The sequence below is a fragment of the Lepidochelys kempii genome, chromosome 10 (genome assembly GCF_965140285.1).
Source record: "Lepidochelys kempii isolate rLepKem1 chromosome 10, rLepKem1.hap1, whole genome shotgun sequence".
In the NCBI taxonomy this organism is placed as follows: Eukaryota; Metazoa; Chordata; order Testudines; family Cheloniidae; genus Lepidochelys; species Lepidochelys kempii.
In genome coordinates this window covers 83,975,913-83,996,244 of record NC_136389.1, presented here as the reverse complement: position 1 = coordinate 83,996,244, position 20,332 = coordinate 83,975,913, and the positions used below count along the sequence as shown (strand labels likewise).

At 39.4% G+C, this 20,332-nt stretch overlaps 1 protein-coding gene across 2 annotated transcripts in view; it reads left to right on the top strand.

Moving 5' to 3' along the window:
* The window catches only part of BLM (BLM RecQ like helicase), a 40,263-nt gene extending 22,987 nt beyond the window's left edge, over window positions 1–17,276 (top strand). For both annotated transcript variants that reach the window (XM_073304563.2, XM_073304564.2), the window contains exons 11-22: window positions 1,864–1,962; window positions 2,071–2,219; window positions 3,671–3,777; window positions 4,203–4,363; window positions 5,533–5,728; window positions 6,233–6,423; window positions 9,374–9,509; window positions 9,838–10,037; window positions 11,099–11,291; window positions 11,906–12,028; window positions 12,738–12,936; window positions 16,970–17,276. In XM_073304563.2, coding sequence (XP_073160664.2) covers window positions 1,864–1,962; window positions 2,071–2,219; window positions 3,671–3,777; window positions 4,203–4,363; window positions 5,533–5,728; window positions 6,233–6,423; window positions 9,374–9,509; window positions 9,838–10,037; window positions 11,099–11,291; window positions 11,906–12,028; window positions 12,738–12,936; window positions 16,970–17,147 — 1,932 coding nt within the window. In that variant the 3' untranslated portion in view covers window positions 17,148–17,276. The remainder of the gene's footprint in view (window positions 1–1,863; window positions 1,963–2,070; window positions 2,220–3,670; window positions 3,778–4,202; window positions 4,364–5,532; window positions 5,729–6,232; window positions 6,424–9,373; window positions 9,510–9,837; window positions 10,038–11,098; window positions 11,292–11,905; window positions 12,029–12,737; window positions 12,937–16,969) is intronic.
* Window positions 17,277–20,332: the final 3,056 nt, after the last annotated feature.

Sequence of the window (20,332 nt, the reverse complement as noted above, 5' to 3'; positions counted from 1 at the left end):
GAAAATGTTTTGTAAGAATTTTTAATGCATCTAAATTTAAAAAAAAATGCAACAAACATCTATCAGGAAACAACAAAAAAATCATTACAAAGGGATAAGCTACTAACATCTTTAGATAATTCTGTGAGATGCTGCCTGTCTGTAACTAATATGAATCAAAGAACAGCCCAAACAAAGCACAACCAAGTAAGTGGTGAAATTTGAAATGAAAGACTGCCATGTTAATAATCCTTTCTAGAATGTATACCAGTCTGTCTCCCCAGCTGGTTGGGATAGAGTAACCTGTTATAAGTCTAACAGATCCAGGAGCTGCACTCTCATTTTCAGCCAAAATTCATATGGCTGTTTTGAGAGAGATTACAGGGGCAAACCAATAATTGTTATCCACCCAATCAAAGTAATTGGTTACAGATCAATATCAAAGGAACTATTCTGCTGCATTAATTTCCTACTGTAAAAATCGTCAATATGAAATGCTGTCTCTTTGATTATTCCTTGAAAGCCTTCTGGGGGAGCTGTTTAGTGGTGGAGGGGTCATGCTAATGAGTCTTTCCTCCCCCCAAGTCAATTTTGCATTTGATTTGGTGAGAAATAGGCTCTTTAAATGGCCAGTCACAGAAACCTGTGGGATTCCCTAACGCTGCTTGTTAAAACAGAATTTTGGCTGGATAAAAAAATAAGGATTTTTAGTTCCACATCAGTTTTCTAGTTGTTCATGAAAATCTGTCTAGAATGATGACCATTAAAGACTGCTTTAAAGGTTCTGTAGGCAGTTAAAAAAAAAACAACAAAAACAAAAAACCACCTCTCTACAGAATCCTTAGTTTCATAATCTCTTAATTAAATAGGGTGGTGATTATTGTTAGGGGGCTTATTCCTTCACCCTCTTACTTCCCTGGTCCTTCTCGCATGAACAGAGAGCAACAATACCCAAAGTCCAAAGGTGCAAACAATTTGATGTTTATTGGGGTGAACTTCCAGCAAGCATGATTCCAGTTTGCTTCCTTAGTGTCCCCCTTCCCAGCTCTGACACCACAGAGCCTTACACCTGTGTCCCTGTTCCCATTTCTGCCCTTAGCCAAACATGATTCCAATTTCCCCACCCCCATTCCCTGTTCCCATTTCCCCCACCCTTACTTCCTGATTGACTGCAGACTATATAGTAAAACTTGAGTTCTGCCTAGCTATACCTTAACCAATCATTTTCCTGAAATTTAACTAACCAATCCTAACATATTGTAACATGATTATGTAACCAATCATATCCCACCACCTTAATTAGTTTACACCCAGCAAAATTAATTATACAGCAGACAGAAACAATCACAGAACCAGATAGAGACCATGCAAATAAACAATAGCAAAGTGGGAACTATAAAGACAAAAAAATACAGAAGTGAGGATTTCACATCCCAGCTATTGATAAGTGAGTTCTTGCCAGGCAGGATGCTATCAAACTAAGTTTCCTTTTACATCTTCTAGGCACTTCCCTTTCTCTGGAGGCAATAGGCACTATCAGGACAGGATTGTATTCCTAACAGCCCAATAGCACCTTATTTCAATGTGACTAGTTCGGAATGTGAGGATGTGACCGGTCGCTTCCCAGCTTATGGCTGCCTCTGCTGGTTAGCCAAAGGCCTTAGCCTAAGAACAGGGCCTCAGACGGTCACAGTAAGAGAAGGCTCTTACACTGGCAGACAGTGATTTTGATTTTCTTTTATACCTCTATAACTAGCCAAGTGATAAGAATACACCTAAATTCTTAGAGAATAGGCCTTTACAGACAGGCCTGAATATCTATATTCTAACAATTATGTTTTAATGTTTTTCCTGTTAAAAACACTTGGTGGTGCGTCTACCTAGGTTTGTTCAAGTGGCAGACTGATTTCAGCCCTGAAAAATCTGTATGAGAGGGACCTATTGGCACGTTTCGTTATTGATGAAGCGCACTGTGTCAGTCAGGTAGATAGATACCTATTGATTTTTATTTTGAAATATCCATAATTTCAAAATAGTTGGAAAACTTTATTCAGTAGAGTGTGAAAAGATTAATTTTGTTTTTTAAACTAGTGGGGCCATGATTTTCGTCAAGACTATAAACGGCTGAACATGCTTCGCCAGAAGTTTCGCTCTGTTCCTATGATGGCTCTTACTGCAACTGCTAATCCCAGAGTACAAAAGGATATTCTAAATCAACTTGAGATGCTAAAACCACAGGTGTAAGTTGTTTGGAAGTATTAAGAAAAATTTGTATAAATTGCACTTCATCTCTAGGCAGAAAAATTTTCACTTTCAATTTAAGAAATGAACTTGTGTTAATCCCTACTCAGTCACCTGAAAAATATAGATATTTGTATCTAATGTGATGGAGTACATGGAATTTAAAATCCATTAAATACGAAAAAGGTTAAAAATGAAGAGCAGACTTCCCAAATTTCTTTCCCCACTTGGGGACACCAACTCTTCACACAGTAAAGTGTCATGAAGTTTTCTTTATCATTGAAAGGATGGGAGGGTAAATTGTAATTTTTGGGCTGGTAAATTGTCATGAAAACCTTGCAAAGCTGGTAAAGAATACGATCTATAGCATTTAGTGGGAAAATTCCAAAGCTTGAGTATGGCAAGGATTTTTTAATGTGGTAAACAGTGCAACTAAGGTATCAAATTAAATCTGGACTGTATTGCATTTGCACTGCGTGCAATAGAAAAACTGAAGTAATTTTGTCCTCCTTAAATCTATTGACTTCAAAGAGACTATCTGTGAAGTAAGGTGCTACTCAGGGTGAATAATCTGCTCCATAGTTCTTTAGCATCAGATCTGGTAAATTTCTATTGCTCTTGGAAACTGTGATAGTCTGTTATTAAGAAACAGATATGCTTCAATGCATGCATTTGATAGGTTTTGGAGTTATAAACCATTACAAACTCTGTTACCAGTGTACATCAGGCTTCACAAATAGATAAATCAGGTGTCACTTTAAATAGTGCATAAAGATTTGGTATCTTAACAATCAAATGGTAGATTTGATGTGGACATTTGGGCTTTTTTATGGTTGACATGTAAAAGAAATGTCATCTAGTGTAGTTCATGCCCTGAAGAATGCATATAACAATCCTCATATTCTAAGCATGTCAGGATTTAAAAGGGAAAAATTAAGGTGGGTAAATTTCACTTTTCACCATATATATAAATATATATATATATAAATTTCACCAAATTTCACCAATTTTCACCATGTGTTCTGTCTCTGAGCATGTTTGTCCTGCTGGTTTATGTACTGCAGAGAGTAGGCCTGCTTTCCCAGCCATAGGATGAACACAACAACACTAGCATTTACCGAAGTGATCCCAGATCCAAAAAGTGAGGAAAATCAATCCCAACAGGGCCAGGTAGAATGAAAAAAGACCCCTATTCAGAGGTTTAGGGGAGGAAGTAGTAGTTAATCTTAATTTGGAGTCCGTCGAGACAATTCCTATCCTATGGAGATTACTACATAGTGCAAAATTGTGCAATACCAGGGTCACTCATTAATATCCTGGATTCAAAATTATGTTCTCAATGACAATCTAGTCTCATTTGCTTTGACCTTTTACTCTGAAGACTTGTAGCACCTCTTTTAAAAATATACTATGTATATGATGCTAACATGCTTTGGACATTATGTTTTAGGTTTACTATGAGCTTTAACAGGCATAACTTGAAATATGATGTATTGCCCAAAAAGCCAAAAAGGGTGGCATTGGACTGCTTGGAATGGATCAAAAAATATCATCCGTGTGAGTATTGAATCTTCTTGTAGATGGATGTGCTCATATACATTTCAATGAATTACAGTTCTTGTATAAGGCAATAGTGGGTACATAAAACTCTACTCTCCTATGCCTTTTGAGAGTACTGGTAAATGTAGAAGAACAAAATGCCGGAGGCAGAGTAATTTAGTTCTTTGATGCCATGACTTAAGTTTAATCAGTGGGACACCTTAAAATAGAGGTTCCTGATGGGAATGAATAGGAAAAAGGGATGGCAGGGACTTGTAGGTTAAAATATCTAAATAAGAAAATTGCCTTTGCCATGCAAATGTTTATTTTTTTAGCAAACTCTTAATGGATTTTATTAAAGCTGGGTTGACTGAGAAGGCTGTTGATCCTTGTGAAACAGAAGAACCTACATTCCAGCACAAACTTTCTCTTTATATTCACAGATGACTCTGGAATAATTTACTGCCTCTCACGACAGGACTGTAACAAAACCGCTGAAATTCTACAGGAAAAGGGTCTTGCTGCACTTGCCTATCATGCTGGCCTCAGTGACTCTGTTAGAGATCTTGTACAACGAAAATGGATTAATCAGGATGGGTGTCAGGTAAAAAGGAAAAACAAATGAGAAGGTTAATAGAGATTCTACAGGAAGAATGTGGGACTCTCACAAAAGCTCAAAGTGTAAACTAGAGCAAAATGCACATAAAAAATGAAACCAAAGTTGATATAAAAATCTTACATGACTAGACATGGAATTAAATAACTGTGCAGAATAGAGGGTCAGAAAACAGTTGCTAGCCCTTCTGTAGGGGAAGTGCTAATGTCAGCATCGCATTTACGTGGAATATTTATAAGCAACAGTAATAAATATTATACTTAAGAATTTTACAGAGGTTAAGGACTTGAGGCATTGTCGTACTGCTGTGAGGGAAGGCACCCTTTCACAGGTGGGGAAAATAAGGCACAAAGTCGTTAAGTGTTTTTGCACAAGGTCACACAGCAAGTTTATGGCAGAGCAGGAGCTTGAGCTCGGATCTTCTCTCAGTTCTGTGCTCTAACCACTAGACTCTTTCTGGGAAAGTAGCTGACATTTGTAAATATGTTTTGGCTGAATGTGTCTTACTCCTCTTGGGATACACCAAAATTAATTTTGCATTCAATACAGGATCATATTAGGAGGGCCGTACCAAATTCACAGCCATGAAAAATGCGTCATGGACCGTGAAATCTGGTCTCCTCCCTTCCCCCCCCACCCGTGAAATCTGGTCTTTTGTGTGCTATTACCCTATACGCTACAGGTTTCATGGGAGACCAGCGTTTCTCAAGTTGGGGGCACAGACCCAAAAGGGAGTTGGGAGGGGTTTGCAAGGTTACTTTAGGGGAGTCGCAGTATTGCCACCTTTACTTCTGTGCTGCCTTCAGAGCTGGACAGCGGCAGCTGCTGCCTGGGTGCCCAGCTCTGAAGGCGGCACTCTGCCAGCAGCAGTGCAGAAGTAAGGGTGGCAATACCAATCCGTGACCCCCTGCAACTCTTTTTTTGGGGGTGGGGTGGGGTTAGGACCCCTACAATTACCACACTGTGAAATTAAATAGCTGAAATCATGAAATTTACAATTTTTAAAATCCTATGACCATGAAATGGACTAAAATGGACTGTGAATTTGGTAGGGCCCTACATATGAATGATCACAATACATTCATAGTGTAAAGTTGCTGTATGAATAGCTTGCATTAGCTTTATGATTGTATAATAATTTATGGCTCTTATTCCAGGTTATATGTGCAACAATTGCTTTTGGCATGGGAATTGATAAACCAGATGTACGCTATGTTGTTCATGCATCTCTCCCTAAATCTATGGAAGGTTTTTATCAAGAATCTGGCAGAGCTGGACGAGATGGTGAAGTTTCTCACTGTGTGCTTTTCTATAGTTATAGTGATGTAACCAGGCTCAGAAGGCTAATACAAAGTAAGCAAAGGCTCCCATCTCTGATATATCAAATGTTATGACAGGAAATAAGTAATTCAGTCAGTGTTAAGTTTTTGTCCTGTTCTATTTACATATTAGTTTGCTATTTTAAAGATCTTCAGAATGCCATATAATGCTGGACTGAGTCACTGTAGTTGCAGAGTCCCCCCAGCATGCTTTCATTGTTCCCCTCTCTGAAAATTTTCTTTACCTATACCTTAGTTTTAGTTTAAAAACCCAACCAATGTATTCATTTTGCAGAATTTCCCAACTTCTACTTTTGGGGCAGATACTGAGAGCATTTCTGTGGCTTTCTTTCTCCCCCATGTTCTTAAATTCTTAAAAGTGGAATGAGATGTCTTGACTGGCTAAGAATGTATTTTTTTGCCTAGGTAGCTGACTACTTTTATCTAAGTGCTTGAGGTAATTTGTTTGATCAGTAATGACTTTAGCCTTTGTGTACATTGTGTAACAAATACAATGAATGCATCCCTTTTATTTCAGTGGAAAAAGATGGAAACAGCCAAACAAGAAAAACCCACTTTGACAACCTTTACAGTATGGTTCATTACTGTGAGAATGTACATGAATGCCGGAGAATACAGCTTTTGGCTTACTTTGGGGAAACTGGTTTTAATCTTTCCTTTTGTAAGGAACACCCAGAAGTAACTTGTGACAACTGCTGTAGAAAGAAGGTAAAAAAATTACATCTGTAAATTTCAGCTCTTAAAATTGTGGGGTGTTTTTCTTAAGGTTGGTTTTAAAAAAAAAAAAACCAACAAAAAAAACCCCTTGATAATATATTCTAGAAGGCAGTACAGAGATACTGAGTGAGATCCTTCATGCCCTGTGATACCAAGTGTTTTGAGTTGGTCCCAAGGTGTAACCTAGAACAGACTTACACTAGTTGCATTTGGACCCCAAGAACTGATGGAGCAGCTGGGGACTGGGAAGTTTAACGATACCCTCCAACACCTCTTTTCTCCCAGCCATGCCTACTGTGCCAGAAGAAGTTGGCACAGAACTCACTGTGGTGGCTATGCCACCTAGGAATTCTCCCCCACAGGTGGAATCCTCCAGCTACTGTCTAAGAGGGCTCGAAGGCAGCTTTGTTTTGGGGTAGGAGTTTTGGGGTAGGAGAGGGTTTGCAGTCTCTCCAGGTCAAGGTCTGTTGACCAATAGATTGCTAGTGTGAACAGGAGTAAAACAAAAGGGTTGATGGATATCTTAAACCCACCATTTTGTCCAGCTTTGCAGGCCAATCAAGCATCTACCGATATTTGGTTTAAATATCTGGTGCTCCTAGTAATTCAGTAGATGACATTTTCAAATAAATATTACAATTTTAATAATCCACAAAATAAAGGCCAGGTTTAATTCATATATATTGACCTACTTACTCGTTACTCATATTTTCCTTTATCTGAATTAACTTTTAAAAAGGTATTCAATTGCAGTATAAATTACTGTCTTCAAGAAAAGTTAAGAAATAGTTTTTAAGTGCCTTAGAAAGGAAGTCCTGTTACCTTAAGAAAAAACTAATTGGTGGGAAAAAGTGCAGGAGGACTTTTTTCCACACCAAATGTAAGATTCTTTAATAAGTCTGCTGATTGAATTTAGTACATCTAGTTTTTAAACTGCAGAGGACTTCAAACACTAATCCCCATAATACCTCAAGGTAGGTAAGTATGATACCATTTTACAGATGGTGAAACTGAGGCAGAAAGGTGTTTGTTTCCACAGCGAGTCAATATTACAGTCCAAAGGACTTTATTTCTTAATCCTGTGCTCAGTGCACTACCCCACACTCTTCTCAGTTTTAAACCAATGATAATATTGAATAAAATAATGTAGACTCTACATAGTATATTATCATTTGGATGCACTAGAATTTATGCATCCAACTCTCGTTACTGTTGAGTTGAGTAAATCCTATATGGATATTTTTAAAATTAGTTAACTTGATCAACACAATACTCGAACAGTACTCTTGCAGTTTGAGTGTATAAACTCTGTTAAACCAAATAGAATCATAGAATCGTAGGACTGGAAGAGACTTTGAGAAGGCTTCTAGTCCAGTCCCCTGCACTTATGGGAGGACTAAGAATTCTCTAGATCATTCCTGAGAGGTGTTTGGAGATTTTTAAGAGCAGATTAGACAATGACAGAGATTCCACAACCTCCTTAAGCAATTCATTCCAGTGCTTAATCACCCTGACAGTTAGGAAATGTTTCCTAATGTCCAACCTAAACTGTCCCTGCTGCAATTTAAGCCCATTGCTTCTTGTGTTATCCTCAGAGGTTAAGGAGAACAATTTTTCTCCCTCCTCCTCTTTTATGTACTTGAAAGCTGTTATCATGTCCCCTTGCAGTCTTCTTTTCCAGACTAACCAAACCCAATTTTTTCAATCTTCCCTCATAGGTCATGTTTTCTAGACCTTTAATAATTTTTGTTGCTCTTCTCTGGACTTTCTCCAATTTGTCCACATCTTTCCTGAAATGTGGCTCCCAGAACTGGACACAATACTTCAGTTGAGGCCTAATCTGCATGGAGTAGAGTGGAAGAATTATTTTTCATGTCTTGTTTACAGCACTCCTGCTAATACATCCCATAATTATGTTTGGTTTTTTTTTCTTTACCTTTCTGCAGTACTCCTTCCTCGGCAATCATTTCCCATTTTGTATGTGTGCAACTGATTGTACCTTGCATTTGTCCTTTCTGAATTTCATCCTATTTATTTTACACCATTTCTACAGTTTGTCCAGATCATTTTGAATTCTCATCTTATCCTCCAAAGCACTTGCACGTTCCAGCTTGGTATTGTCTGCAAACTTTATATGTGTACTCTCTATGCCATCCATCTAAATAATCAATGAAGATACTGAACAGAACTGGACTCAGAACTAATCCCTGCGGGACCCCACTTGATATGCCCTTCCAGCTTGACTGCAAACCACCAATAACTAGTCGCTGGGAACGGTTTTCCAGCCCATTATGCACCCATTTTACGGTAGCTCCATTTAGGTTATATTTTCCTAGTTTGTTTGAGAAGGTCGTGCAAGACAGTATCAGAAGCCTTACTAAAGTCAAGATATACCACATCTACCACTTCCCCCCTATCCACAAAGCTTATTGCCCTGTCAAAGAACGCTATTAGGTTGGTTTGCCATGATTCGTTCTGGGCAAATCCTTGCTGACTGTTACTTATCACCTTATTATCTTCTAGGTGTTTGCAAATCGATTGCTTAATTATTTGCTCCATTATCTTTCTGGGTACTGAAGTTAAGCTGACTGGTCTGTAATTCCCTGGGTTGTCCTTATTCCCCTTTTTATAGATTGGCACTATATTTGCCCTTTTCCAGTCTTTTGGAATACTGTATCAATTTTGTACAACAATAAAATTGCTTTGCAATATCTATGTTCTTTAACTTTATTGATCCTTTTACATTTTCAAAGGATTATTTACTAACCTAAAATTCCCAATGCCAATGGCATATCAATGTAAATAGGCAATAACTAATCTGTATGTGGATCAGAATTAATTTATGATTGAAAAAGCCCAGCAGTGAGAAACAAAGTTGTCAGTAGCAAATGGTATTAGTTACAATGGAAACAAATCTTTCTAATCAAATCTATTGTGATAGGATTACAAATCAAGAAATGTGACGAATGAAGTGAAAAGTATTATAAGATTTGTTCAAGAGCATTGTGGACAAATGGGGAGAAGAAATGCAAGTTCTGGAAGGTATACGTTGAACATGATGATTGACATTTTCTTGGGTAAGTTCTGTTCTACCGCTCAAATTTGGTGTAGGCTGTATGCCAGAGGGCCCATAAAGCAGAGGCAGAAGCTAGAAACAAGATATATACCAATAGGGTTCCTTTCTGAGAGTAATCCATATGGCATGTGCTCTAGAATAAATAAAAACCCTAGCCTTAACTGGACTATATAGTGTAGATAAAATGATAATTATTGTAAGTCTTCAAGCTTCTGCCACTTGTTCAGGTTTTTGTGAATGGGCTGTGCAAAATGGCTCCATAGCCTTCTACAGTTGCGTAACTTACTGGCTTGGTTATTAGACCAATTCTGTTTGTTCTTACTAAACAGGTACGAAAAGTGCTAGGATTCAGTCTGGTATATTTGGGAAGGGAGCTGCTTACTCACGACATAATGCGGAAAGGCTGTTTAGAAAGCTGGTACTGGATAAGATTCTTGAGGAAGAATTGTATATCACTGCTGCCGAGCAAGCAGTAGCATATGTAACGGTAGGAGAGAAAGCGCAGGCTGTCCTAGATGGATATCTACAGGTGTGTAACAAATTTACTTTAATTCTACATTGGTGTTTCCTTCTTAAATTAAAATGAAACTGTTGCTCTTCTCTGCTTTAAGAACATGCTTTGAATTTACATTGAGTGCCAGGATAGTTTAAAAACAAAAATAACTATATTTCTATAATCTCATATATTCAATAATTTCAGGGTGCTTTGCAACCATTAGTTAAACTTTACGAAACTCTGGTGAGTTGTCAAGAGTACTAGTATAACCTGCTTGTAGATGATGGAAACTGAGGTACAGAAATTACTTGTCACCTGTAGGAAATAGTATGCGGTAGGTCTGGTTTCCAGTCCAATGCTCTAACCAAGCACTTCTCAAGTGGTAGGGCATGACTCAAAAAGTGGTTCATAAGGGGGCATCAACTGGGTTACACCCCACAAGGGGAGAAACAAAACTGGCAAAATCCTGTGATCCCTAGGACTCAAAAGGAGCTAGTTAAGTGGAGGAAAAAAGCAACTCTCTCCTTTCCTTGAGGCTGTTTCTGCCTTGCTCCTTTCTCTCCTAACCCCAGTCCATCTGCAGCTCCTCAGCCCTCTTCACCAGCCAGTGTTAAGCTCCAAGGAAAGCTGCACTACAAGAGGCTGCATAGCCAGTGCACCGGTAACTCCCCTTTCAGAGCAGTCCTGTGTACGTAGAGGTAAAAGAGAGAAGCCATTTTAAGCAGCCAGCCCTCAACAATAGTCCCACCAGCTCCATCAGCCCCCACCCAAACTTGCTGTGTGTTTTTTTGTTTTTTTCCTGTTTTTTGTGAACTCAGTCCCACAATTCTTTTAAAAAGGATTGTGCCTACTAACCACGTGGCTTTGGGATTCCTGGTGAAAAACCCCATACACATAAAAAGGATCTTGTATAGAGTTGTTCTTCTTGTTGGGTAAACAGTTACCTTAAGTCAATAACAAATGTTATTAAAAAAAATTTTTTTTTCAGTTTTAATACCTGTTTTTACTGGTTAAAGGCCAGATATCTGCTGTTCAGCGGCTCTGGAATTTCTCTCATATAAATTAATCACTTATTTAATTTCTTATTTTAACAGGTGGAGTTTTATGAAACTGAGAATGCCAGCAGTATTCGAAAGCAAAGGGCTTCAGTGACAAAAATGTCACAACGGGAAGAGATGGTTAAGAAATGTCTTGTGGAACTTACAGATGTTTGCAAAACTCTTGGAAAAGTTTTTGCTGTCCATTACTTCAATATTTTTAACACTGCTACACTCAAGAGAATAGCAGGTAATGTTTATCCTCATGACCAAAACTCCTATGGGGGCAGTAGGCTATTTCTGGTTCAGGGCAGGATTCATCCCAGGGTGGGCTTACACTTGGTGGTGGCGGGCACGCTTTGTGACAGTTTGAAAGCACACTGATTGACTTCCATCCTTCAGCTTACTGCTGACAGTAGTGTACATGCTAACTAACTGGGAGGCGATCTGCTGGAAGAGAGGCATGTGCGCTATTCTGCCCTGATTTCTTTAAACCCCCGTTCCTAAACTGTGCTCTGATGGGCATGATTAAGTGCTATTTGTCTACTGCGTATTAAGCTCTATAATGGAGCTCTTGAAAGAGTATTTAAGATTTTCTCTGATTGTTTGTTCCTTGTTTAGTATATGAATGGGAGTTGGTAGTTCTGACATCCTACTGATGGGCAACATATTGCCCATCTTCCAACAAAATTCCGAAAATACATCTGGTTGTCTGATTCAATCCTGTCTACACTTTACCTGAATTTTAAATCTACAAATGTTCCTTTGGTTTTTTTTTTGTTTTTTTTTTTTTAAAAGTGTGCAAAATCTGTTTTGTCTGATATAAATTTTATCTAATCAAAATTTCTTTACATCTGCATACAGAAACCTTGTCTTCTGACTCGGAGGTTTTGCTTCAGATTGATGGTGTTACAGAAGACAAATTGGAAAAGTATGGTGCAGAAATAATTCAAGTCATGCAAAAGTACTCTGAATGGACACTGCCAGGTATAGTATGCCTTGCATCCAAATGGGTGTGCTTTTTATTTAAAAGCCTTTTCTCTGTATGAAGTTACATAAATAAGGGGTCCATGTTAAAATACAGCTTTATGGCCTGTGTTCAAACTTTCATTTTTAAAAATTGTGGCTTTTCAGAGCACAGAAGCATCCTTAACTAAGAGGTGGGAGGGGAGGTGGAAGAGGAGAGATTCACTATCTATCTTAAGAAATAGACAGTGGTGGATAACTGGACTTCAGATGTCCTGGGTAAGAACAAGAGAAGAAAAGTAAGATTGCTCATCTGTTGGCACGCCTTTCATGGCTGGGAGCATAGAGGAGATTTTCAGCCTTGAGGTGTATCGTGCACTGTAATTTTCCCATTCGCATCAACTAGTTATGGGCTAGCATTGTAGCATGGGTGAACAAATCAGACTAAAGTTCTCCAATGACTCGTGTGTTGGTCAACTGTAAATCTAGCAGAGAAAAGTGTAACCTGATTCAATGGTTGAAAGTTGAAGCTAGACAAATTCAGGCCAAAAATAAGGCATAAATTATTAGCAGTGAAGGTAATTAGCCACTGGAACTATTTATCAAGGGTTCTGGTGGATTCTCCATCACTGACAATTTTTAAATCAAGATTGCTCTAGGAATTATTTTGTGGAAGTTGTCCCAGACCATGTCCCAGTTGCATTAGTTTTAACAAAATGTCCTTTTGTAGAAGACACTGACTCTTACCACACTGTGGACACGGACGCTGGAAAATGTGAAAGTGAGGAGATAGAGAAGACACACACAACTTCTAGCTATTTTTGCAACAGCACAAACAAAGGAAAGAAGAGGAAAAGACCACCATTCTTCAGAGAATCCAAGAAGAAAAAAACAGGTTATGGTGGTAGCCAGCAGTCTCGTTCCAAGGGGTATGTAGTTTGTTAATACTTGTAACACGGATTTAACCAAAATAGCATGATAAAAATACCCACTAGAGTGTTGGATTAAGGTTGCTTTAATTTAATGTTGAAGAATATAGTCAGTAGGAAAACGGTGAAGGGGGAGAGAGGCATTAGCCCAGCCGCATGAAAAACATGGATTTGGAAGTATTTATAACCTCTTTATAAAGTCATTATTGTACAATGGTGATACTTCAGAAGCACACATGACTCCTGTGGAATCCCTAGATCTGAGAGGTGGTTGTCTCTCTCTGATTTCACACAAGGCTAGAATATGGAGTGCAGAGCAGATGATCTCTTCCTTGCTCTCCAGGCATCCAGGAGGGTAGCAGTGTCAGGAGAAATGCACCCCATGTAGCAGTGGGAAATGGGTTTGAAGCAAGAGACTGATCTTATGCATGACAATATGTTAAGGATTTCACTCCACCAATCTCATTTTAATCAAGTTAAGGTCCTGGAAGACTTATATCCATTCCATAGAATTACAGTAAACTGAGGGATCCAGGGATTGAAAAAATCTTACATCACACTCACAACTGTTTTCAGATAATGAAAAAAATATTCTAAGCTTGATTCTGTGCCTTCCCTTTGAAATCTCCTTCTGTCTCCTAAAAATGGAAGTGGGACAGACGTTCCCCAGTTATAATTTTTCCATCTGGAATCTCCAGTAAATATATCTTTTAAATGCTAAGCAGCCTGCCAGAGCCCTGAAATTTAGGTTCATTACTAAACATTAGTTTTGTGGTTTTCAATACAGTACACAACTGCAGATGTGCTGGTGGGGCAAATGTTCTTGTTTTCCTTTGTCACTGTAATTGGTGACATCTATATTTCCCAAAAGCTCCTATCAAAGTTGCATGCTTTGCAGCAGTTTTTAATTCTGATATTAACTTAAAGCAAGCCACAATTTTATTGGCATACCTTTCCACTGTTTTTGAAACTTTTGCAGGCAAGGCAACAGAGAGAGCAAAATTTAAAGAGATGCTGTCAGGAATCTTTTGTTTATTTTTTGCTTACTCACTTGGAATTAGTGCTTAAAAAAATGATTTTGGAAGCTTGAGAATTAGTTTTGTCTTTCTGGTTTTTCCTTTTCCATTTGTAAACATTTTATCTTCCTCCCCCTTCTTTTGCCCACAGCTTCTCACATAGAGCACCCAACAATATAGCTCTGCTTCACTTCCTTATCTGTATACTATTGGTATTGGTAGCATTAAATTGTGTTTCTTAATTTGTGCTCCATTTGTTCACTATGGATACATATATACCACCCGAACAAGCAACCTTGTAGGTCCTACGTACACAATGGCTATTTAAGCATTCATTTATTTCTTGCAACAGCAAGGAGGATTTTGAAATACAGAGGACATTTCCCCCAGAAGTTGGGGCTTAAACTGTATGGTGGTTTGCTGCTTAACTTTCTGGGTTAAATGAATTTATTCCATAACAGCAGTATTTAAAACATTTGACAGAGAAGGTCTGAACTTAAAATGAATCATGAGAGACAAACTCTGCATTTGATATAAACAAGATTAGTGCAAACATGTTGTTTTTACCCAATAAGTTTCCTCTTCTAGATGAGAATCACAGGGGAAAAAACCCTGGATAATGTTAATACATAACAGTTACTTAAGTCTAAAGACACGGGAAACTAAATGTAGGTAATACTCATTTTAGAAAATTAGAAGGAAGCTGGAAAGCACAGAAAAATTGTCTGGCCTCATTAAGGCATTCAGAGATCCATCTTCAAAATGGATCTTTTCCACTCATACCACAAAGTTCATATCAATTGCTCCCCCAAAAAACTTTTACCTTAATTGTGCAGTGTCTGCAAAGATTCCCATCTTCTCCATGCTCTTAGGTAACACATTTTTATTCTATTTTTATTCTTGAATTGGCAAAATAAATGATTTCCCACTATTCACAAAGATTACCTATGCCAGCAGCCAGAGGTGTTTTTTACGTAGCACTAGCACATCTGCATGAACGAACATGCTAGGTCCAGATCAGAAAATAATGAAATTTACGTGGGAAGAGCAAAGGTTACCTTCTGGTTCATTTGGAGATGTTATTCACACTTACCCTCCTAAAAACTACTGTGTAGTGTTCCAGGCACAAAACATTGTGGCATCCCACCACAGAAGGGGAATAGTAAATGGTGGGTGAAATAGTTATGGAGGGAACTGATCGTATAGCACTTTCTATTATAAAGGATTCTTCTGACCTTTTTCTGAGACACACTCAGACCTTCATTGTTTGCAGCAGCCTTTGATATTTGGCTTGAGCTAGGGAAGTGCCTTTTCTTTGTTCCCTGCAATCCCATTCAACTTTTTGCTGACATATAAATTACTAAAAATTGCCATTTCCCTTCTCCTGCTTACATAGCTCATCATGAGAAAATAACTGAACACAATAACATTCCAAAGTGCTCATCTCACACCACCACCAAATCATCATTAGCAGATACTATACCTGGGGTTGCCCCAGAACAGCTGTAATTTGTGGGGGAAGGGGACTGAGTTGGGATCCTTGGACCCAGCAGATGGCCCTAATAGATCCATAGCCCCCTCTGGGTGCACCTGCATGAGGCAGAAACCAGGCTGGGTTCTTCCCCATCCCTTCCACGTAAGTACCTGGCTCCAGTTGCACCATCCCCCGGATTCACCATATGAAGCAGGAATGCCAAGTCCTGGAGATGAACAGAAGGCTAGGCTGGATTTAACTCCATTCTTCGTGGACCCAGAAGTCCATCCTCCCTCTGGGACGACAGCCTCCTGCTGCCAGTTAAGTTAGCCCTGGAGCTCAAGTGGTAGCAGCCTGTGCTGTAGGTTCATGGTACAAACCCTGATAATGATGGATTGGGGGGAGGGGAGGAGAAGAGGAATGGTGGTTAGTTACGCTAGTAAATTTATTTTTTCTTTTAAAATACAGTTAGAAAAACATACAGAAAATTACACTAAAGGTCAAGCACGTGAAAGTTAGGAGATTCCAGATTTATGGTTATCTATAACATTAATTCTGCCCCCTTGTGCATATGGATTATGGAACAGTCTAGGTATATGATCATATGCAGTTTTTCCTCAGGATTCCTGCACATTCAGAGTACAGGGTGGACATGCAGGAGTGCAGACTTATTGTACAGGCAACCATAGATCTGGCATTTCTTCGTCTGAGTGCTTGACTTTGCATTTTAAACAACATTCTTTTAACAAGCTTTGTATGTAATTCCTATAAGGTCTGTAAATTGCTTTGGTAGCTTTCCTAGATCAGGGGAATCAAACTCATTTGGAGGACAGGGCCAAATTGTATAATTAATTATAGTTCTTGAGCCTGGCTATATAGGACTATATATATATATAGGACTGTATACTCACAATGCAGTGGAACACCCACTGATGTCAGTAGGTGGTTTTCAGAGAGCAAGAAAAGACAATGGCCTGTATGTACTGATTATGTTCAGTTATTTATTCAATGCCTTTATTGAGAAAAAATAAATCTCCTTTAATCCCACTGCTGTTTCTGCCCTCTCTTTCTCTCCATCTTTTCTGGATTTCGTCCTCTGCAGGAACTCCCAATTTCCAATCCAGTGAACTTTCCTACCTTTCTATCCTCTAAAATGATCAGTGATTTCAGTATTTAAAGTTGTCACTAAGGTGTCATTTAAAGTTGTTCCACTAATCAGATTAATAGAGGACAAGGGACTTCACCCTTTTGCATAACTGTTTCAGGCTGTCCGCAGACATCATAGCCTATATTACACTTGGTTCACCTTTAAAAGGTTACTTCTGCACCCATGAGCTTTAGAAATTTACTTTTGTTTTTAAATGAAAGATCATATTCTGGAGAATATGAACGTGTTTATGCAAGCCACATAAATACATCATGCAGGTGGATTTGGCACATGGGTCATATATTTGACTCTCTTAGATAAAATGTAATATATAGGTTTATGGTATTGATTATCATGTTGATATGCTAAATCATCCTTTTTTCTCTACATTTGTAGGGGTTATATCAACAACAAAAAGGTCTCTTCTAACGCCAAAGCCCAGACATCATCAAGATACAATTCAACATCTTATGGTGCTACAGTCATGCCAGGAACCAGTAGGAAACTGGGGATTATGGCACCACCAAAGCCCAAAACCAGACAATTCCTTAAACCTTCCTACTCACTATTGTAACTACTAGAATGTAAATACTGTATAAAGCTACAAGCTGTCAGCATTTCCATTAACTTCCAGTTTTTCAAATGTATTAAAGCTTCGACATCATATCTGTACAGTACAAAGAGTGTATTTGTTTAAATAAATGCTTTTAGATAAATGCATCTCTTTATTTGGAACTTTTAATTCTTCCCTGATGCTAAATATTCTTCTTATAAAAAGAATATGCTAATTTTGATTGATTATAGAAGACTTAGTAGTTATTAATCATTGTAAGAATGCTCTAATTCTTTGAGAACTGCCTTTCTCTGATTCCACATATGGGATGTATATGACTGTAGCTCAAACCCAGTTACAAGCAGTGATGGTTGGAGCCACAAACCTCATTGACCATACTAATAAAGGATGATATCCTTCAGTAGTTCAGGGCCAGCTAGCTGGTCTTGAATGGCTTTCTATAAAAAAATCTAGGTTTTAGGATGACTTTCTTAGTTTGAGGTGTTAGGTTAATTTAGTTTTGGTTTCATAGTCCTGGATATTTCCCCCACATCTCCTGGGTCTAGCAGCCCCTTGGGGCATTTGAAGTGTTGCCAAGAGTATGTTTGAAAACTGCAAGGCTTTATAGTCTGTCAGACACACAGGTGCTGCCTGAGCTAAGGGCATTCTTTGGATCTTACCTGGCTTGTGGTGGGGTTTCCTTCAGAGCTTCAAAACACCCTTCTGTCCTCATGAGCTCTGAACTGCATCAACATAGGCCCACATCCACACTTGATAAATTGCACTTTCACCCCTATCAATTTATTTAAATGCTTCACAGATTTTTTAAGCCTGGAAGGGACCATTATGACTATCTTGTCTGACCTGCATAACACAGGTGAGAGAATTTCACCAACTCCTGCATCAAACCCATAACTTCTAGTTGAGCTAGAAACATATCTTTTAGAAAGACAGGCAATCATAATTTAAAGACTTCAAGTGATGGATAATATACCACATCCCTTTGTAAGTTGTTCCAATGGCTAATTACCCTAACCATTACAAATCTGCCTCTCATTTGTAGCCTAAATTTGTCTAGCTTCAGCTTCAAGCTATTGGCCCTTATTCTTTTGTCTCCTAGCTTTAAAAACCCCTATCAAATTCTTCTCCCTGAGCAGGTACTTGTAGACCACAGTCAAGTCACTTCTTAATCTTGTCTTTAAAGAAAATCTATTTAGTTTAACAGTTTCACTGAAGGCAGGTTTTTCAGACTTCTAATCATTGTAGCTCTTTTCTGAACTCTCCAGTTTGTCAGCATAGGCTTCTTCTCATATTAGCATCACTTCAACTGTACCTAGTTTGTTATATGGACTTCTCTAACTCTCTTAGGCAGTGGGAAAGCATAGAAATTTCCATAATCAGGATTCTCACTGAGCTCGATACTCAACCAACATAGAAGGTGCTGTAGATACTCTTACTATGTCCCTAATGGTCATACATGCATATTGAACAGGAGCAATGAAAAGCTGCAGCTTTACAGACCACCAGGAGTTTCCTAGGTAAAGCATAGTGGCAAGTACCCATTACCTTCTCTAAGATCTCCAAAGAGGAAGGAAAGAATCTATCTAAAACCGCCCACTTGTGAAATTCTGAAGGCAAATCAACAAAATGTTGTGGACTCAAGTTACCAAAATCTCTTGATAAATCTAGGAAAGACATTTTACCTTCCTCTATTGCCAGGAGAAGATCTAGTTCATCTACTCTGGGACTAATGCACAAATGCTCTCTGTTCTGTATAATACCAGCTAATGGGCTTCTTCACTTCTGTCAGGAAAGGTTGTGGAAATTTGTTTACATACTCTCCACTCTTATTTGGCAACATACTGGTAATGGTCTGAGGTTAAGAAAAATCTCACCTGATCTCTATTCAACTCCTACATTTTCTAGTGCTGTATGGAGGCAAGTTTTAAATGAGCCAAGCAATGTGCTTTTCACCCCTACCCTGCCATGCTATGCTAGTCTGATTAGCTATTACAAGCAGCAGGAGAGTGAATTTGTGTGGGGGGGTGGAGGGTGAGAAAACCTGGATTTGTGCTGGAAATCACTTTAGATAAGCTATTACCAGCAGGACAGTGGGGTGGGAATAGGTATTGTTTCATATTCTCTGTGTATATATAAAGCCTGCTGCAGTTTCCACGGTATGCATCCGATGAAGTGAGCTGTAGCTCACGAAAGCTTATGCTCTAATAAATTGGTTAGTCTCTAAGGTGCCACAAGTCCTCCTTTTCTTTTTGCGAATACAGACTAACACGGCTGTTACTCTGAAGCTCCCCTTACTTACATTTCATCTCATTCTTTTACCTGTTACTTCTTCTCCCTCATTAAACCATTACTTTCTAATCATTACTGATCACCATAGTATTATGTGCTTGCAGAAGCATGTTTCTTTATAACAGGACTCCAGCCTGATATATGGAGAGAGTCCAGCGGAGGGCAATGAAAATCATGAGGCGGCTGGGGCACAGGAATTACAAGGAGAGGCTGAGGGAACTGGGCTTGTCTAGTCTGCAGAAGAGATGAGTGCGGGGGGGGGGATTTGATAGCAGCCGTCAGCTACCCAAAGGGGGGCTCCAGAGAGAATCATAGACTATCAGGGTTGGAAGGGACCCCAGAAGGCCATCTAGTCCAACCCCCTGCTCGAAGGGACCCCAGAAGGCCATCTAGTCCAACCCCCTGCTCGAAGCAGGACCAATTCCCAGTTAAATCATCCCAGCCAGGGCTTTGTCAAGCCTGACCTTAAAAACCTCTAAGGAAGGAGATTCTACCACCTCCCTGGGTAACGCATTCCAGTGTTTCACCACCCTCCTAGTGAAAAAGTTTTTCCTAATATCCAACCTAAACCTCCCCCACTAAACCTCCCTCCCCAGAGGATGGAGCTGGGCTGTTCCCAGGGGTGGCAGAACAAGTTGCAGGGGGGAGGTCTAGGCTGGATATTCGGAAACACGATTTCACGGGGCGGGGGGTGAAGCGCCGGAATGGGATCCCTGGCGAGGCGGTGGGCTCTCCATCCTTAGAGGCTTTTAGGGTTTTTGACAAAGCCCTGGCTGGGAGGAGGACGCGGGTACCCAACAGGCGGGGGCGGGGGCGGGCAGCGTTGATGTTGGCGCTGCTGTGAGCCGGGGGCGGGACTGGAGGGCTCCTGAGGTCCCTTCCAGCCCTGGCCTTCG